General features: G+C 42.0%; 1 protein-coding gene across 1 annotated transcript in view; it reads left to right on the top strand.

The window, feature by feature from the left end:
* Nucleotides 1-6,684, top strand: part of ATOH8 (atonal bHLH transcription factor 8) — a 28,548-nt gene extending 21,864 nt beyond the window's left edge. Inside the window, exon 3 of the mRNA XM_063304584.1 lies at nucleotides 5,407-6,684. Within this exon, the coding sequence (XP_063160654.1) occupies nucleotides 5,407-5,412 (6 nt within the window). The 3' untranslated portion in view covers nucleotides 5,413-6,684. The remainder of the gene's footprint in view (nucleotides 1-5,406) is intronic.
* The last annotated feature ends 14,857 nt before the right edge of the window (nucleotides 6,685-21,541 follow it).

Raw genomic sequence — 21,541 nt, 5'->3', positions numbered from 1 at the left:
TTGGCTGGAAAATGCCTCGAGAAGCCCAGAGAGAATGGCCTTTCTTGGTTCTTCCCCTTCTCTGTACCAACCCGCCACTCTGTCTCCAGGATTTGAAAGATAATATTCCCTGCTTCATTAGTTTTCTGAACATAACAGTGCCTGGCAGTTGGGGGAGGCTGCTGACCTGTAGCTGGTTAGCTTGCAAGTTTCTTAATGTGGTGTGTGGGTGCCTGCACACACTCCTTTTTGGTTTTGATTAGTTATTTTGCTGGTGAGTAATATTGTGGAGTAGAGGGAAGCTGAGCCGGAGCAGGGAGGGCTTCCCTCCCCCCTCCCCTTTGCTCTTCTGGCAGTCGCAGACTCCAGATGTTCGGAGTGCTAGTTGGGAAGTCCTGCTGGCGCCAGTCGGGGCAGAGGGCAGGGGAAAGGCACGCGAGCTGGAACCGAAAGCACTCAGTCACTGCAGGATTTGGCACATCCCCAGCTCTCTGCTGGCACATTCCCCAGCATTCTCCTAGCCATCTGTTCCAAAAAAACACTTTCAGGACCTCATCATCACTCAGGATGCAACACTGAGAGCAGCTGCTGGAGAAGCAGGAGCAGGGGGGTGGGGGGAGCCCTGCGAAAGGTCTCTTTGTGAGAGAGGAAGCCGGGCTCATAAATAACAGCAGAAGAGTTGCTATAGAAGCGTGGGGCTAGAATTCGTTTCTGTTTTTTAATTGCACCCGCACACACATTCACATTTGTTGAGAATTTAAAATAAAAGGATAATACTATAAAATCAATAGCTGGCCTTCCATGCTGAGGAATGATTACTTTGCTGCTCTCCTTTAGAGATCAGATGGAAAGAACAGAACCACAGTTAAACTCCTGAAGTTTATCCTTTGGGGTTTGTTTAAAGCTTTTGTTGAGAATGAGGCAGTTGGATTGCTTTGATTCTGCTGTTATATGGGAAGGTGAAGTCAGTTCTTTATATGCAGCCTCATCAATGCTCCATGAAACAGCCTCCACGTGGATTGTACACGAAATCCACAGGTAGGCCCGTGCTGACGAGAAAGAGAAAGCTGTAACTGTCTTCGGAAGGAAAATGTGCCTTCAGACCAGGGGTGTCCATAGGCAAGGGTCATCAAAACCAAGATAGCAGCTGTGGCCATGAGATCGAAGCCCCTCCCCTGTCCGAGGGATGTCACGTGACACATTCCGACTTTGCCAGTTCCCTCAAGAGTAATAGGGAAGGGCCTAAGGTCAGAGGTGACCTATTTCCTGACTGCTTTACACACATCTGCTCTCTAAAGAGAATCAGTTACAACAAGTTCCTTGACGCACCAAGAAGCTAAAAGAGAAGAGAAGTTGGGGTGTGCAGATTAATGGAAAACAGGTTCTGTTGTGAACCCAAGACACCCCTAGCAGTTTGGGCAAACCATTGCAGTTCAGACACAATTTGGCGAACGCAAAGCCTGCAGTATTTTGGTTATTCCAAGCGTTAACTAAGCAAAATGCAGAGGGATCTTGGAGTGGTTTTATAGGGTGAGAAGGGCCAGGACAGTGCTTGTCTTCCATCCTCTGCAAAGTCTGGGGTACTTCCTAGCACTTTCTCTCCCCCTCCCCAGGCCCCCACCCTAGTTTCCCGGCATAGCAAATACTACTGCCCATTATTAGCTGTACTGTTGTCAAAGTAACATTTCCCCCTTAATTCTTACTTGAGAACCTGTTTGGTATTGGCTATTGCTCCCTGAATAGGACTTGGCTTCCTATATTAGATGAACATTGCCAGTCTGTGTCAGCATGGGTTCGCTCTGCGTGCCCAACACAAGTCCAGCAAAAGTGGTGTTCTGCTATCACTTTTTGAAAGCCTGCTAAAGTGGGTAAAACATTGGGTTCTGTGTTGTGTTGAGCACCCGTTTGGTGTAGAGGTTAAAGACATGGGCTAGAAACTGGGAGATCTACTGTAGTCCCGCCTTAGGCACGAAGCCAGCTGGGTGACCTCGGGCCCGTCACTCTCTCTCAGCCCTAGGAAGGAGGCGGCGGCAAGGGCAACCATGTCCAAAACTCTTGCCAAAAAAAGTGCATAGACTGCTGCAAAGATGATGAGGAAAAAGAGATAATATTTTGATAATATTTGAGATTCTTCTATGTCCTTACTTTGATGCCAACCCAATTTAACCCAAACCTACCTGAGGGCAAAGGAATTCTTGCTTTGTAAATACTGGGAGTGTACAAGATTATATTAACAAATGAGTGGAAATGCTAGCAAATTTATTCTGGTGCTGTCCTTTGGTGCTTTAGGGCAGTGTTTCTCAACCTGGGAAGCTGGAAGATGTGTGGACTTCAACTCCCAGAATTCCCCAGCCTGCCATGGTGACTGGGGAATTCTCGGAGTTGAAGTCTACACATCTTCCAAGGTTGAGGAACACTACTTCAGGGACTGAAAGTGGTGGTGAAGCTATGGGAGGGCTGCAATTGCTGCCCCTTTTATTTTAATAATCCTTACTCCCCATGGGCAGCTGGGTGTGAAAAACTGAAAAATATGAACCTTGATTTTACCATGCTTCTTATTTTAATTTTCCTGGGACAGTTGAAAATCTGTGGCTCAGATCCATTTCCCTGGCAATCTCCTGTGGCTTCTTTGAGCAACCTGCTTTAAGATGCATGCATTGGCTTCCACAAGGAAAACACACACACACACACACCATATGGTTCACAACACCCGGAACAGCCCTCTTGGGGTGAGACTGTGACACAAATGTAGGATTTTTAAGAGTTTTTTTTTTCCCCTACACAGTATTAGATGCATTTATTTTGCAGGATTTTTTTTCTCTTCTACATTTGGGGCACACTGAGGATGTCTTTCCTAGTGCATTGGATGACTTTGCTTGTGGATAATGTCCCCACAATCTAGTTCTTCTCTACAGCTACCCGCTGCAGCTCTCTGGCTGTGCTCACACAACACGCATAAGCCAATGAGATAAAGACCTAGCAGGTGGATGGGTGCAAAAGCTGGAAAAAAAGTCTCTAGGGGAGTGAAAATAGTCAAGATGATGGCCACAAGCACATGACGGAAGCCCCACCCCTTTTGTATGTGCATCAGTGCATGTCAAAAAGGAGCTTCCATGGGGCAGTTGCGGCTGCCATATTGACTGTTTTTGACCCAACCATCCCTAGGGATTCACCTGTTAGACTAGGCATTTCTAAGTGAAAGCAGAGTTTCTGTAGAAGGCAGATCTTGCTAGTCCTTTGGCCACACTGATTTGGGTATTTAATTAAAAGCCCTCATTCCATTGTCCTAGTTTCTTTCTTCATGGGTATGCTTCAACACCTGAAAAAGTGGGTCTGCTTGCTTTATTATGAAGAAAAGCAAGAAATGTTCCTGGCTGTGTACATTTGTCCTCCACCCTCTCCCACCCAATATTTTGCACTTCTACCTCAACCTTTCTGTTATGCCAGACAATCCTCCCATCTCCTGTCCAAGCCAAGCTCACTCCCCAATCCACTAGCCCATCCTTCTAAGTGTATCCTCCCAAGGTGATGTATGTAGACACACGATAGATAAATAAACATTTCAAAGAATAAGCTCCAGTTAATGATTCAATAACAGAATAGCGACTTAACTGAAGGTCACTATGGAAGAGTTCAAGGCAATCTTTGAACACCAAGGAACGATGGGACCTGGCCAGGGTTAACCAGCTGAGGTTATTATCATGCATCTGACATCTGACTGTCTTTGAAAGTGCAGTTGGTGTGGATTGCAGCAACCAGAGTGCTGGTATGTAGGCATTATCTGGAGCCTACAATGAATTTCTATTTAGTTTATACTGGCTCTCAGATTGTATCCAAATCCAGTTCAAAGATTTTAAGGCCCTAAATAGGGTTGGACCAGATAAAAGGAATTATGGTAACAGTCTCAGTACCCAAATCAACCCAACCCTTGAGGTTCCTTAATTATGAATTTTATGAAAAATTGGGTAGCATTCAGGAGGCAAAGGACATGTTAGGGATCTAAAAATATTAGCTTTAAGTTATTTTATGGTGTGGGAGAAGAGATGGGCTGTCCATTCATTTCAATCAGAATGTGTTGGTGATGTGGAAAAGAGAAGCTTGGAAACTTATTTATTGAAGTTCTAAGTCAGTGTTTTGTCTGTACAAAGATAAATGTTTTGACTGTATTATTTCCCCTGACTCTGCATATTTGCACTATAGGAAGATAACCTTCAGGGTGAAAGGCAAGGAAATATGTCCCTTGATGCAACCCCAATTAATGTATCTGGTGGTTCAAATAAATTGTATTTAACTAAAACCTGTTGCTGACATTGAGAAGTTAACACCAAAAATTCATTTGGTTGGGTCAAGATTGGGTTTAAAATAAATGCTCCATCAGTTTACAAGAGTCTATTAAAATTCTATTTTTAAAAAATCTGTTATGTGTAAGAAGTTAGAACTATTTAAATTAAGCTGAGTCCAAGAGAGTTTGACACTTAGCTACAAAATGCTGATCCAAGAGATGGTTAAATCTATCTCAAGGTGGCCAGGGCACCTCATGATGGCAAAGAGAGCTTGGGAAGTGCAGAGTAGGCCATCCAGTACCCATTGTCCTGCCATCGACATCTCAATGCCAACTTCCCCAAACTGTTTGCCTGATTTGTTTACCTAACAATAGGGCCAGCCCTGCTAAAAAAATTACACCTTGGCTTTTACTCAGCATGCTAAGATGTCTTATCTTAGACAAAGAGTAGTAAAAGTTCCATACTCCCTTTGGATCTCAAACCTGAGGAAGGAAAGTTAGAGATGTCTTTGTCGTGTTCTGCTTTCTCACTACAAAATGTTGTGTTCATGTTAATGAAGTCCTGGCTTTGTTTTCAGCTCCTCTCCTCCGCATTTAGGCCCTTTTCCACCACCTACAAAACACTGTTGCTTGGCAGTGATGAAAAATGCTCCACACAATAGCCTTGGTTAAGTACTCAGTCCTTCCTCTCTGCTCCACATTGCACACTTGCATCCATTCCCACTGGATGGTGAAGGTCTAAGCAAGAAGTCTGCTTTTCTCAGATGAGCCTGCATGATCTAAAATGCGGGTGGTGGGAGATTGAGAAAAACAGGTTACTCCTTCCTCATGCTATCCTGGTTAGAGTTGAATACAACAAGAGATGGATGAGCTGTGTGTATAACCAAGTCAGAAGGAGAGGACTGCTCCTAAACAATTGGTATCTCCATCTCGCATTCCATAGATGCAAGGCTAAATATGCTGAGGACTATGGCAATGAGTGTTTCTACTTTTAGTTTACTGCATCATCATGATGAAGGACATGGTGTTCCTCAGAGATCTTTCAACTCATTTATGGAGTGCAGTGATACCAGTGCAAATAAAAGGCTGAGAAATTACAATGATTCTTCATTCAGTTTCATTGATTCTACTGTAATTTATTTCAGGAATGATAACCAAAGGGTGGATCAAGCAGCAAAATTGTCCTGATGTTCCATCTTACTTCTCAAAGCGTGCATGTTCCCATTGAAAAGAGCAGAAGGCATCTGTCATTGAACTGAAGACTGGCTATGGAAACACTCTGGGTGTGACAGCCTTTCAGAGAAGACGTTTTCTTCTATTGTTTTCTTCTTAAGCCAATCTCACGTTAGTATGTGCAATGTATGGACAGGCTTTTGCCTTCCACTGTCCCCGTATCATAGTAGATTGGAATGATATTGCTAGTGCCAAAGAGCTGGTTGAGTCTCAAATCCAGAGATTATGATCTGTAAATTTCAGTAGTCAGCAGCATAAATCAGGGGCAGACTGAGATGTGGAAGTCATTGGTGGCTTTTGATGGGATGCGCATTAGAATGCACATGCATCTGTCGAGGAAAGGGGAGGCAAAACCTGTTTAAAGCAATGGCTGTGGGGCTAATTCAGAATTGGCAAACCTTTCTGTAAATAAACACAGTTCTATCTGTCTGAAAGCTGAAGCACTAGTATCATCAGGAAGCTCCAATGCTGCTGTTCCAGACACTTTTTTTCTTCACCTTTACTAAATTCTGCTTATTTAATAAGAGTCAGCTTTTCAGGGTGAAAAAAATGGTGGCAAAAAGCGAGAGCCATGACAAGGGATGATTTCTTTACATTTTTTTAAACACACCATTTAACCCAATTAATTAAAATGTATATTATGAAAGGAAAGTTAGCCAGAGTCTGTTAGCAGAATATTCCAGAAAGGTTTACAGGTAGTCCTTGCTTAATGACCACAATTGGGACTGGAATTTCAGTTGCTAAGTGAAGCAGTCACTAAGCAAATCCAACCCGATTTTATGACTTGCGGCAGTCGTTAAGTGAACCACATGGTTGTTAAGCGAATCATGTGGTTCCCCATTGATTTGACTTGCCAGAAGCTGGCTGGGAAGGTTGAAAATGGTGATCACAGGACCCCTGGATGCTGCGATGGTCATAAATGCAAACTGGTTGCCAAGCACCCAAATCGTGACCACATGACCTTGGGGATGCTGCAACAGTCATAAGTGTGAGGACCACTTGTAGGTCATTTTTTCCAGCACCGTTGTAAGTCCAAACCATCACTAAACGATTGGTTGTTAAGTGAGGACTGCCTGTATAACATCACATTTTGAATTTTAGAAATATTAAAGCCCATGTAATGCAAAGGCATTTGAATACTATGTTGTATATTTCACTTCAAATTGAAGTTAAAAAAATGTATGGAGAAACTCACTTGGAGTAAGCAAACTTTATAAATAATGCATGTCATATGTAAGACATCTGCTTGTAATGAAGAATATAATTCAGTGTTGCAGTAAAATAATAGGGCCCTTTGAAGAAAAGATCACCATATTTCAGTCAAATGGCAATGTATAACGGCTATGCATTGCAGCTAAATTTAACCTTCTGTTATTTCAGTATAAATTATTTGTGCTTCATTTTCACTAATGAAATTGATCTGAACAGAGTTCATTGTGTGTTGTTGAGAGATCTCACAAGCCTGTATCTCTTCTCATTTGGAACAGCAAGATCTTCCAATCTTTAAGCTTAACCCTAAGTATTTAATGTTGGGACTCTGGCTGCTGCTGTTCCTGCGCTGGTAGGTGTCTGCCCGTCTCCAGTCTTCCAGCTAACCTGGGAATTATGTTAGTAAACCTTCAACTGCAATCCTAAATTCCCAGCATCCCAAGAGGCATCTTGAAGGTTAGATCTTCTTTCTTGGCCCCCATGTAAACACCTAGAGGAATTCAACGTGGAAGGAGGGCGGGGAGGCATCGGATCTGAAAGACGTTTTAAAAGCTGCAAAGGTGATGGATTCTGCTCTGCCCTGGCCCTCCATCATTAGACTACTTCTGTCTCTGTACACCTTCTTAAGAGCCTCAAAATGAAGGAGGGCTGGCTAATGACCTCAAGGACAGAAATGGAATAAATCTGGCCTTTACGTTCTCATGATGTTCTGGAAAGACAACACAGTAATCAAAGCGGGGACAATGCTTTTGAGGGAATCTCACTGGCCTTCTCTGAATAGCAGCACCCTCGGGAGATCACCATTTTGGCCCAAGTAAGTAAGAAGAAGGTTGTAAATAGAGAAACTGTTGTCATAGCATCTCAAATATAAAATGGAAGAATGAAGAAAGCCAATTTGAGTGGTAAGTATTACAGCTGCTTTGCCACTGTGAACGAAATAAACACCTTAAGCGTGCAGATTGTATCGAGGGGAGTATGCCGGCTCTTGTTGTGTTCTTAAATTAATCTGCTCACCACAATGATGCGAGTGTTCTCAAATACGAACTGCTAATCATAGGTATCCACTTTCTTGATCAGACATGGATCAAAAGCTGATTTGAGCCACATTTAGCATTTGGCATTAGCTTCACACAGCCCACTGTGGAACATGTGGTGTTTTTCCTACTAATCAACGCTTCGTGTCTGCAGTGTCAAGATACAGACTGTGGGAATGGTCAGTTAGAGGTCAACTGCTGCAGCGCACCTCTCACAGAGAAAGCAGCAATAACTGAAAGACTGTTTCTCATAGGAGACCGGTCACCAATCATTACGCACTACCTCTGATGTCAGAGATCCGGCCAAGCCAGAAAATCAGGTGATTACCCAACAACCTTGAAGCTGAAAGATAAAGCTATGGACAAGTTCTAAACAATTAAGATACACGTGAAAAGAGGTTGTTTAAGATGTGCATTGAAGCAGAAATACGAATGTCTTTTCAAGCTTCTCAGCATATGGCCAGTGAGATGTTCAAGATGCTCACATAAAGCAGGGAAATAGGACAAGATTGTGACTGTCAGGCAAAAAAAAAATACGATAAAATAAACTGTCTTAGGCTGCCTAGCCCACTTAGGAGATGAAGCCAATTTTCTGGTTATTATTTTGTTTGCAGGCAGTTTTTAAAGATGGGGAATGTGTTATATCATGGCCACAGATAACCTTCTGGTTTTCTCTCTCTATCTTCTCTTCTAATTGGGCAATAAATTCCTAGCTACCATCTCTAAAGGGTCTAAATCAAGGGGAAAAGACCCTAAAACAAAGCAAAGATCTACTGTAGGCCAAATTTCCTTTCAGGTAAAAGCCTAGCTGGAAACATCCATAAAGCATCCTTCAGTTCTTACAGAAATTCACACTTCTTACAATCTCTCTCTCGCTGATCAAAGAATGGCATGGGAAGGTGTGGAACAATGGGCCCTATGCATTGCTTTATTATAACAAGTAAGCATGAATGTCTTTAAGGGAGTCCAGTCTTGCTGTTAGGTTGAAAAGAGTGGCTGGCTCGGACAGCAGATTTTGGACGTCATAAAAGGAGAGCAGGTTGTTAATTACAGAATTTTTGCCATTGAATGTTTAGAGTAAAAAGCAAGGAAAGTACAATATGATGTAATTTACTAAAGCATATAAAGCAGTGTTTCTCAACCTTGGCAGCTTGAAGATGTGTGGACTTCAACCCCCAGAATTCCCCAGCCAGCAATTCTGAGAGTTGAAGTCCACACATCTTCAAGTGGCCAAGGTTGAGAAACACTGGTTTAGAAGGTAGATTGGAAATGCTTATTCTAGGATTGCTCCATTTATGCTAGGATTTTATCTTGAAAGTTTTATCTTTAAACTCTGGATCATGGTAGTCCAAAACATAAAGAGCCTAATCCCCTGCAGAAAAATAATTGCACATTTTAGAGCAACGTACAGTTAAATCTGATCCGATAAAATCATTCATCCTGATTGGATGTGGATTGTAGGTACGGAGGTGATAGAAGTATGGAGGAGGAAAAAGAACCGGAGACCACCAACCCTTTTTTTGAGACAAAGGCAGGCAGCATGAGCCAGGCAATTCCCACAGGGCAAGACTTTGTGGGTGACCACCAGGACCATCCTACAGCACAAGTGATCCCTGGGGCTTCCTTGCTGCAAACATCTTCATCCGTGGAAGGATCAATTGGACTCAAAGGTTTGGCTCCGGTGAACTAAGTTCTTTGGCGTGCCTCCCTGTCTGATCCCTTGCTTGGTCCTCCAGAGGAGAAACCCTTGGTGGCAATGCCTTCAGCTGCAATGTGCAACTGCTCTGGTCACCAGGGTGCATGAATTACCACCTGTGGGCCTCAGGACAAGCCTTGAAGCAGTCAGGAAGGGCCTCAAGGCAAGCCTCAAAGCATCCCAATTCATCTCTCCTGCTTCATCTCCCAAAGCAGATGCTTTGGCTCATGAGCGCTGGGCCAGTCCTACTCGGTCTTCATTTCCCATTGATGCAGGTGAGGCATTGGATGTCCTGGACTGGGGCACAGGGAAAGGAAATGACCATGGCCGAGTCCCAATGGAACATACTGTGGCTTGGTTGAAGTGGACTCTGTACAAGGTGGGCTTCTCAGGAAAACTGGTCAGCTGTTTTCAGGAAAAGAGGAACTGGATATTTTAAGTCAGGCTACCAGATCTGGGCTTCAGACATCCAGACAACCAGCAGATGGTAGCAAAGGACTTGCTTCTCTCTTCCCTGCCATCTAGTGATCATCCAGAGATTTTCAGCCCAGAACTGGTTGTCTTGGTTCATACTTTGAAGTCTAATGGTAAAGGCTTTTATGGAGAAAGAGTTTTGTGAATCCACAGAGCATATGATCAAAGGATGCACAGCAGTGAGCTGTATCTATTAGTCTATCCCCATCCTAGGTTTTATAGAGATTTTGCTGGATGCATGAATGAATCTTATGATCTAGGAGGAAGGACAAACTGCCCCACTTCCATGCTAAGGCAGGTGGGCAGCTCTAGACTAAATTCTTCTCTTTCTTACCCTATTCAGTATTTCGAAATGACATTTCTGGTCCCTGAGCTCTCACAGAATGGAAGCCCTCTTCTTGAAAGACTTACTGCAAGCTTCTTTCTCTGCAGTGTTGCTTTGCCTTTGCAAACCGCGGTCTACTGGACTCCAGTCAAAGTTTTACGGTCCTTCAAATTGAGGTTGGAGCCAGAGAGGAAATACTAAAATCCTGTATATACAACTTCTGTCTGTGACAGGGAGAGAAATGCCATGAAAATTAGCAACTCAATAGTGGATAAAGTTATATCTGATTCGAAGTCTAGGAGGCTGTTTCTTTCTTGTTGCAAGAAACAATGGCATTGTCATGCAAGAAAATTTAAATTGAAGCCTGAATTGGGAACAAGGTTTTGTTACCGCCAAGTATTTAATTAACAACAGCCCATCATTTCAGAAGGTTACGCACTGTAAGGAGTTTATACTAGCAAGAAAAAAAAAAAACCCTGCTCATTTTTAAATTTTAAGTGCTATATATGCCAAGGTTAGGAAGGTGATTCTAAATATTTCCAAAGTGCTGTCAATCAATTAATCAATAAATTTCAGTGCCAGTTTCCAGGGATTCCTCCCCCCACCCTTTTTTTTATCCCACTCCAAAACCATCTGGAAATATAGCGGAAGGGGCTATGTTTCATAGAAGAACCACAAAGCGGAAAAAAACAACAAATGATTGGTTTCATATTTTAAGGAAGTGTATCCTACGTAGGGATGTTATACTATCAAACCAAATTGCGATGCAGCTAAAAAAGAATTAGTTGGTGCTGCGTATGCCTCCTGGAGCTCCTGAAAAGGGGGGGGAGGCAGAATATTAACACACTTTCTATTTTATGTGGTCTTCACTCAAGGATTTTTAAAAATTCTTGAAAATTTCCAGACAAATTAGCTGTCTCTGGCATCAAGTCAAATTATTATCTGATTGCAGTTAATCTGTAATACCTCATTCACATATGCTAACAGGGGTGCACAGGAGGTAGGGTGTCAAAAAAGACAAGATGGCATCTGTGAGCATGTGTTCTTACCCCCTTTCTATGTGTGTTGCAGACTTTTTGGCACCCACTCCCCACAAGAGATACCCTTGTGTGCTAAGCAACAAGTGGTGGATTTGAATTTACAAAATGGTGCCATAGCATTTTTCCACCATTATATGAAATGCTGTAGCCTGGATACTTAGGGATGACCTGTGCACCAAAAAGGTACTATTTCCACCCAATTTCCAGTGACATGGTAGTTGTCTTTGTTCCTTGCTACAAAAGATAATCTTGCAGTATTTGAAGAGGAACAAAAGCATTCATATATAATGGGCTTCTCTACAATTCTTCAGGTATGGGATGCATATTTTGGTTAGCAGGTATGTCATGCCTTTGATGGAATGGGTTCTAGTCCCCAGAGTTTACGTCAGAACATTCTGGCAAGTTTCAGGTGTCACAACCATCTTCTGAGCCAAATTCGCAGAGCCCCTTTTTTAGGCAGACTCAAAATTCACCTATCTGCTCTGGAAACCTTTTAGAAATGGTTGAAGCAGCTTCAGTGAAGCAAATACTCAAACGAGGATTCTGACAGGTAGGTCCATGTGGCAATATCCCAGCTGCTATAGAGGCCAGTGGCTACGCAGAAGCTGATTCAAACCCTTGATAAGGAAGTTCCCAGAGAACTTACGTTGATGACATTCATATGGACCACATTAAAAGACATCTTGCACCAACCCTCCAAATTATCTTTTGAAGTTTGGGTCTCAGTTCTCCAGTGTTAAGATCTCAATTTCTACTGTCTCTTCCCTTGAGAAGCTGTATTTGAAACGATGACATTGTAACTAATCATTGTAAATGATGTCGATAGCTGAAGATAAATGACTTTCTGACCTGATGTTAAAGACACCTACTTTAACAGCAACTGTATCTTTAATTCGGTCTCTTGTTTGCTGAAGGTGTTTTTGGAAGGGATCAATCGAAATTCTCCCATTCAGTATTTGGGTTGGCTGATACACTGCAGTCATCTCAGCAGCTCTAATACACTAATCCCAGCTGGATTAGTGGACCCTTTCAAAACAGGCTAGAATGGATGGGTGGGTGGGTGGATGGATGGATGGATATGGTTACTTGATTACTAGAGTATTATTGGACCATTGGTGTAATGTAATCCTCTAAGTCTGAGGAAATAGAACAAAATATTGTAGGCAGGAAGACCTCATTTCTTCCATATCAGGAAGAGGTAGCTACATCTCTCCTGCTTCACAAGTCAGATAGAAAAGAAGATCAGAGGAATGCAAGAGCATCATCTTAATATGTTTACCAATAAATGGGGTCTAAAGGACAAATCTCCAGTTTTCCAGATTCTGTAATTTAACCCCTTCTCTTTTCAATCAATCTGAATAATGAGACTCTCTGAGACTCTAGCACTCTTGTGAGTAACTGTCAGCAGCTTAACTGGATATTATGAGTGCATTACCAGTGACAAATTGGAGGACTAGTTCTTACACAAAGGATGGGTTGGTGGGGATGTTATACACCTCTCCTGGCCAGCCCCCATTAGGGCTTAAAATTAAAATGAGACCCCACCCCTCAACTAAAAGAGGTAGCCTTTTTCTTAGGTACATCATGCATTTGTTGATTTCTCCATTCACTCTCTCTCACACACACGCGCGCACACACACCATCTTTCTGAGGACTTTTTAAAGACAGTCTAGTGTAGTGGTTAATGTGGGGGTTAGGAGTGAGGAGCACCCAGTTCTAGTCCACCCTCAGCCACATAAGTTCATTGGATGATTTTGGGCCAGTCCAACTACCTCTCAAAGTTGTTCTGAGGAAAATCAAAGAACGGTGCTCTACGTATGACATCTGGAGCTCTGGAACAAATGGCAGGATACAAATCAAATCAATCCATTAACCAATACTGTACTTCTGGGATGGACCCCAAAAAAGCCAACATTCAAGGGATTCAACTGGTATCACTTCCTTTGGAGAAAACAAATCGTAGTAGGAAAATACCTGAGTGATAAAATGAAAATGTCTCCGTTCACAACTACATAGGTTTTCCCCATTTGCCAGCAGTGGTGAAAGAAGCCATTATAGACCCAAGCAGGGAGTCGTCATCCTAGCTATGCTTCTCTTGCTAAACACCATTAAGTGTAGTTGTTGGCTAATCCAGCCTGATTTTTAAAAGGGGGGTTAGAAACTATGTCTTGTGCACCATCGCAAGAGGTCTTGGTTATTTGATTAAAGATGTTATATTTCAAGCCCTGTTCAGGCATTCAAAAACTCATCAGTCACCAGATAGGTCTTCTAATTAAGTCCCACCCTCCTCTGTCCAGGGGTGTCAACAAGGAGGTCAAAGATGTCAAGATGGTGGCCACACCACGCAATTGAAGCCCATCCATTTTTCCTCTACTGCCCTGCAGACAGACACCCCTGTGCCAGCCCCATTCAGCTTTCCTTCTGTAGACCTCACGCAAGTGGTTTTAACAGGGGGAGTATCTGGAATGTTCAAATGTTCAGTGTCCCAAATGCCAAACACTGAAACCAAGTACTAAAATTCAAAACAATCTGGAGAGCTTAAAGAAAAGGACTGAAAGTAAAAGAATGAGATAAATTCAAGGTTCTTCATTTAGGAAATCTACTACTTGAGGATGGGATACCTGGTTTGGCAATGTACATGTGAGAAAGATCTAGGAATAGTAGACTGCATACCAAATATGAACCAGCAGCATGTTGTGTCTGTCAAAATGGCAAATACAATTTTAGGCTGCATTAAGAAAAGAAAGTATAATTCCCAAATCACTGGAAATAATTATTCCACTCTACTCTACTCTGGTTTAACCCTCCCGCTGAGTACTCAGTCCAGTTCTGGGCAGTTTAAGAGGAAGTGGAACAGGTTCACAGAAGAGCAATGAGAATGATCAGGGGATGAGACAACATGTCTCAGGAAAAGAACTTGAAGGAGTGAGATACGGTTAGCTTGAGAAAACTGAGGTGATATGACAGCCCTCTTCCAACACCTCACAGGATGTCACACAGAAGAAACTCAGGACCAGTTCAGGCAGACCTGGATAACCATGTTTTAGAGATCCTGCACCAAGCAGGGATCTGGAGTAGACGGTTTCTGAGGTCCCTTCCAAATCTCTTGCCTCTATTACTCTCCCTCATTCCAGACTGCAGGATGTGGAATAGTGAGTTTAATTCAAGGAAGGCAGTTTCTAAAGGAGTGTTAGAAAAAGAAACAAGAGCTGGTTTGGCAGTGGAACCGAAGCCCTGGAAAAATTAGTGGGCTTTGCTTCATTGGATGGGGGACAAGCAGAAAACCATCTCCCCTGAACTGAGGACAGGGTTGAACCTGATGGCCCCTTCCAACCCTCAGATTCTATGAACATGTGAATGGGGATTCTATCTTGTATGCATCAAACTCTGTCCAAAATACCAGACCATCCCTGCCTCTTGGATGCTCTTCTGTTTTGGTTCTCTTGTTTACAATTGCTTTTCTTTATCCTGCATCTGCTCACCAAAGGTGTTCTCTGCTCTGTGAAAGTCCAACGTGTTCTTTCTTAGTTTTTCTATGAATATTTAAGAAGAGAGGGGGAAGGGGCAGTATTTTCCAACAAAATATTTTAACCTTACAAAAGACAGCAGAGAGGCTTGGAGACTTCTGAGATAACAGCTTAACAGTGCCACCTGGTGTCTCCTTTCCAATATAGCAAAAGGCCAAGGAACATCATTTGCATCTGAAAAGAGACGTGGAACAGGACGCCTAAGGCACTTGTGAGTGATCCCAGTGAAATCTGACATTTGTGTCACATGTTTCTGATGAGGTAATGCTAGTGCAGGGAAAGGTGTTTTGTATGCTCCAAATATACTCTTGAATGATCTGAAGCTGCAGAAGACAGCTATTGTTTCTCCCTGTTCCGTTGCTGTTGTCCTCATGTTCCTAAGTCTCTTCTTGCCACTGTTCCTCCAGGATCCTGGAAATATTAATCTGGATTTTCTCTCTTCAGAGAAAAAGAGAGGGAAAGGAAGCCTTTGGAAGTCTTCCCCACTGGAAGACACCACACTCGGATGGATGCCAATGAGGCACACCCTTACCATTGGTCTGAAACAGCAGCTTAGCTTAGATACCAGGAAAAGGCTGTTCATTAGCCCATTGATTTATTTGATTTAATTGGCTGAAGTAGAATTTCTACTTCCAAGGACCCAAAGAGATACTCATAGGTTTCCATGCTTGAACTGGGGAAGTAACTTGAGCACTCTTGGGTACTAGACACCCTGACTTTTAGAAAGAATAGTGCCATTTTTCTCTAATGCAGCCTTTCCCAACCTTTTGACCCTGGAGGAACCCTTGAAATATTTTTCAGGCCTCAGGGAACCCCTGCACATTCAGGCTCAAATATAGGCAGAATTATCTTTGTTTCATGGGTAGGCCTGCATATATGTACTAACAGTGTTCTCAAACTAAAAGTATGGAATGAAACTTACGTCTCTAATGTGAAGTTGCCTGAATTTGAAATAATTTTTTAAATAAATCGTGATCTCCCAGGGAACCCCTAGTGACCTCTCGTGGAACCTGAGGGTGCCATGGAACCCTGGTTGAGAAACCCTGGTCCAATGCAATAGAAATGTGATGATCAAGCATGGGCCTACCTCAAAACACTGAACCTTACTCAGTGAAAGCAGACGCCATTTATCCCAATAAGGAAAACAGCCTTTTCCTGTTCCTGGTATCTCAAAATTTCCACTGATTTTAAGAGAAATTTGAATGTCGTATTTTATCTATAACCCTTTTTTTTAACTTACCAAAATTTCAGTCACTTAAACATCCTCACTGTTGTTTGACTTAATTCATTCAGCTGATGGAGTTAATGGCATGTATGTTCTAGTGTGCCAGTACAGAAAAAATAAGGCATAGAAATCAAAATGACCCGTAGCAGTGCTTTCCATTTTATGCAAGACATGAGAAAAGGCCTGGGATGGTTGGCTCTGAAAACGTCAGCCTGAGGGTATCCTTGGAGGATTGCCCTGAGAACACAACAAACAGCAAATCCAGAGTCACCAACTGTAGAAGCACAACCTTTCCCCCCGTAAGCCAGTTAAGGGATTCCAAACAGGTTCAACTGCTTCAGAGGGATTTAAGAGAGAACCTGCCGAGAGCCATAGATTTTAAAAAAAAAAAAAATGAGGAAAAAAAAAAGAAGTGAAAGCAATTTTGGAGAAACAAAGTTCTTTTTTTCTGTCAGAGTAGTAGGCTAACTTTTAGAGATGTCCACAGGCTGATGCGGCTTTGACAAAAGTATGACAGTGGTGTCACAGCATCATGCTGCAAGCTTCACTCCTTTCAGGTATGTGTGTGACGTAATATTTTCATTGCTGGAATTTTCCCTTATTTCCTGAAAGGATTTAAAAGGAAAAATTAGTCTCTTTAGTTCTGCAGAAGCTTAAGACACCGATTTTGTTCCTTGAAAGTGTAGTGAAATTGTCCCAATTTTGGACGGAGATTAAGGATTTAACAGGGTACCCTAGACTGATGCAAAGCTAATGGTGTCCTTTTTGCCCCTTAACACCCACCCCCAAACTAAAAAAAGGCAAAGTATATTCAGTCCTACCCATTTCTCAGAATGTAACTGAGGGCCTCGGAGTTGGCTCTGTAAGTTATTTACTCCTGTTCTGTTGAATTTTCCATGTTTTGGTACTTTTTGAAAAGATACAAAACCTTCTTGCCCAAACACAGGGATGAGCTGAAATAAAATTTTGTATATGAAATGAATCTTCTTTCAAATCTCTCTAAATTCACTTAAAACAATTATGTCTTTCCAACCTGACTCCAGATCAAAATAATCTCCAGACAGAATAATTTCCAAACCTTCCCTGTGTTAATGACTTCTTCCCTTTCAAATATGAATATGTTTAGTTTATAGTTAGATTTGTAACCTTGACAGTCCTTGAAACACATCTGTTCTTACTTATATAATTATTACATTTATATCCTGCAGCAATAAAAAATGTCTCTCTTGGATTTATGACATTATTTCAATTCCTTGGCTCTTATTCTTAGCCCCCCTGAAGAAAACTTATCATGGGTGAAGAGATTTAAAGAACTTTCATTTCAAACCAAGCATATATGTAACCAAGGCTACCAGTTCTGGGCTGAAAATCTCTGGATGACCACTAGATGGCAGGAAAGAGAGCAAGAAGCAAGTCCTTTGCTACCATCTGCTGGTTGTCTGGATGTTTGAAGCCCAGATCTGGTAGCCTGACTTAAAATATCCAGTTCCTCTTTTCCTGAAAACAGCTGACCGGTTTTCCTGAGAAGCCCACCTTGTACAGAGTCCACTTCAACCAAGCCACAGTATGTTCCATTGGGACTCGGCCATGGTCATTTCCTTTCCCTGTGCCCCAGTCCAGGACATCCAATGCCTCACCTGCATCAATGGGAAATGAAGACCGAGTAGGACTGGCCCAGCGCTCATGAGCCAAAGCATCTGCTTTGGGAGATGAAGCAGGAGAGATGAATTGGGATGCTTTGAGGCTTGACAGTAGCCCTTCCTGACTGCTTCAAGGCCCACAGGTGGTAATTCATGCACCCTGGTGACCAGAGCAGTTGCACATTGCAGCTGAAGGCATTGCCACCAAGGGTTTCTCCTCTGGAGGACCAAGCAAGGGATCAGACAGGGAGGCACACCAAAGAACTTAGTTCACCGGAGCCAAACCTTTGAGTCCAATTGATCCTTCCACGGATGAAGATGTTTCCAGCAAGGAAGCCCCAGGGATCACTTGTGCTGTAGGATGGTCCTGGTGGTCACCCACAAAGTCTTGCCCTGTGGGAATTGCCCGGCTCATGCTGCCTGCCTTTGTCTCAAAAAAGGGGTTGGTGGTCTCTGGTTCTTTTTCCTCCTCCATACCTACCTTACAGTTGATTCAGTCAACACCTTTTCTTGCTTATTGATCTAATCAGGATGAACGCCCTTATAAGATTTAAATGTATGTTGCTCTTATTTTTCTGCAAGGGGTTAGTCTCCTTAAATATGCTTGTTTGAAGAAAACATAATAATTTGGGGAAGTAATTCTGGAGTAAGTGGAGTTTCAAAACATTTAAGTCTACCTTCCAGAACTTCAACAAGCTGGCTGGGGAATTCTGGGAGTTGAAGTCCACACCTCTTAAAGTTGCCAAGGTTGACAAACACTGTTCTAGAACTAGTACCCCTACTCCCAGTATATGCTTCTCCCCAGCTCATCATTTGTCTGCTCTAAACAAGTGGGAAACATTTGAGATCTTGGAAACAACGGAAAAGAAAGTTAGGAAGCCAAAACTCAAAATCTTAAACCTGGAGTATGGCAAATTACTTTCTTTCAGTGGGAGAATGAGAATCAGAGAGTCTTCTGGGGATCTCTGGGCAATCTCAAATCCTGACACGATTGTCATTTTATATGTAGATTATCTTTTGTTAACTAGAAGGGAAATCACTGGATTACATTTCTGCAAATATGGGTAAGGTGAAAGAGTGGTGACTGAATTTCTGGATTATCTAGATTGGATTTTCATTGATTGGCTTTGCCACAAAAGATGAGATACGGGGGATTTGCAAGTTACGTTTTGTGTGGCACTTGCTGAAGAAAAACAGTGTTTACAGGCTACTGGCAAGCAAGTATATGAGAATGACACCATCAATTTAAGGAAGAAAAGCATTCAACCACTTCTGGTACATGGGAACAGCCTGGTTCTGTACACTTACTGTATCAGAACAGGACATTCTGAAGTTAGACTGTTTAGATCCCAAAACATTTTGTGCAGCACTGTCACAGTCATGGGAGGCACAGGAATTTCAATGGCTAGAAAGGATGCCCTTGTATCGATTAGGATTGATGCATTAACTAGAACACTTTCTGGGCAGAGAGCAGTTGAGTATCAGTTATACATACCCAGGTAACCTTTGGGTTGCATTACTGGAATGTAATCCTATCTCTGAAGACGATTGGAAATTTCAGTTAGTCCAAAGTAGGTTACAAATGGAGGTAGCACAAGACAATCGGTTTGAGAGTTGCCAGTTGATTTTCAGGCCCAGTTCAAAGTTTTACTTTGATTTGTAATTCCCTAACAACTCGGAGCACAGTATTTTCAGAAATACTTTTTCCCTTACAGTATGTTCTTACCCTGGTGCTTCGGTCATTTTTGGGAGTCTCCTCAGGGTGTCACCATCAAATGAAGAAAGGCAGGTGTGGGAGATTGTGGGGAGACTGGGAAAGGGGGAGGAGAAGAGTAGACAAGTCTAGAGATAGGAGGCAAGTCCTGCCCAGCTCACCCTAGTTGGCCACAAAGCTGGGAAGAAACATTTTAGGTCATTCAAAGGGGCTCCACCTTGATGAACTCACTATGAGAGGAGGGTTGGAAATTCCTCTTATGGTTTCCAAGACTTACCTCAAACCAGCACTGACATGTTACTGAAGTGTATGTAATTCTTGCTTCTTTTACCTTGTCTGCTGCCTGGGGCTTGGCAGGGGCCACAAGGAAGAGGTCTTCCCAGTTGTAACAGTGATGGAGTGGGATTATATGCTGAACAGTGATAGAGCATCTTTTGGAGTCCAACTGCTATAATGCTGTTCTTTTAAATATCTTTAGTAAACCTTCCTGTTTTTAACAACTTTGGTGTCCATCTGGAGAATGTTGGTTATTGGGAAGGTTATCTATCTATCTATCTATCTATCTATCTATCTATCTATCTATCTATCTATCTATCTATCTATCTATCATCTATCTATCTAATCATTTATCATCTACATCTACATCTATCATCTAATCATTTATCATCTACCTATCTAATCAATTATCATCTATCAATCTATCTAATCAATTATCTATTCTCTAATCAATTACCATCTAATCATTTATCTACATCTAATCATTTATCATCTACCTAATAATCTATCATCTATCTAATCATTTATCGTCTATCATCTATCTAATCAGTTACCATCTATCATCCATCCATCCATCCATCCATCCTCCAACCCCATTTTAACTCACAGGACATACAATTAGTCCTTAGAGATGGTAACAGAGACTAGCAGGCAGGCACTGCAGAATACTGACCAGTGAGTCATCTTCCTAAATAGTAAAACTGTAAGCCTTGTCATCCTCCTGTTTCAAGGACAATTGGAGGAGGGAAAAAAATATTTAGCATGTCTGACACAATCAGCTCTGTTTCTTAAGATGCTAAATGTTTTTAATTCTTCGAGCAACTTTAACAGTTATTTATTATTTACAAACCTGTTGTTAGAGTAATATCAAGACATTTCCTTTCCATATGAGCACCAATCCTTGGGATCCTACCCTTCTCCCACACGGATGGAGATTCCTCACTGGTGCTTGGAAAAGTGTGATGTACATGACACTAAGCCATCATGTGATTTGTTTGCTTAGCAGCATACTGGCTTGATCAACAAACCATGCTAAGTACTTGAGAATTCAGCCTGCGAATGCCACGCCGCTCAAAGAACATGGAAATCCAATCTTCATAAAACACTGTTCTTTATTAACTTAAATAGGTCATTACTTCATTTTACAGCAGCTCATTTTTTTACATTTTTCTCTATCCACTTATAATTCTCCATTTATAATTTGTCCATTTTATATATTATATTCCATTTATAATTTTTTGCATTTCATTTCCAATTTGTAATTAATTCTTGAGACAAACTTTCAAGTTAAAACACTATTTTTAACGCGCATTTGCACATGGAATTTATTTTGCAGTTCAACACTGGTTCTCTTTCGTAACTTTACATAATACAGGAACAAATAATAAACTTCATCTGCCCGGATAATCAAGGAACCTGAATCAGTTAATTGCATTTTGTTTGCTCACATTTTTGTTTCTGCTGAGTATCTGTAACTTTTTTCACTCTGCTAAACACATTTACTATTAGGTAACATTTAAATACCTGCCTCTAAGGAGAATTTGTCATTTCAAACTCCACAAAGGGAGGTTCAAGGATGAGACACAATTCTTTCCTTCATTTCTGGACCTTATTTTCTGTTCCCTACAGGGCTGGCAGAACCAGTGTGAGATTAGTTGCCTGTCCTGAACATGGCATTTGATCACATTTGCTCAATTATGCCAAGTCTGTTTTCCCAGGGCTTAATGCCTGCTCATGGTAGTGTTTCAGCTGGTCCATTTTTATTCGTTGGCTTATTTTATATCAGTGTTTCTCAACCTTGGCAACTTTAAGATGTGTGGACTTCAACTCCCAGAATTCCCCAGCCAGCATGGCTCGCTGGGGAATTCTGGGAGCGGAAGTCCTCAC

The sequence above is a fragment of the Candoia aspera genome, chromosome 5 (assembly GCF_035149785.1).
Source record: "Candoia aspera isolate rCanAsp1 chromosome 5, rCanAsp1.hap2, whole genome shotgun sequence".
Classification (NCBI taxonomy): domain Eukaryota; kingdom Metazoa; phylum Chordata; class Lepidosauria; order Squamata; family Boidae; genus Candoia; species Candoia aspera.
Note: the sequence above shows the minus strand (reverse complement) of the source record. Positions and strands in the feature narration are given on the sequence as shown.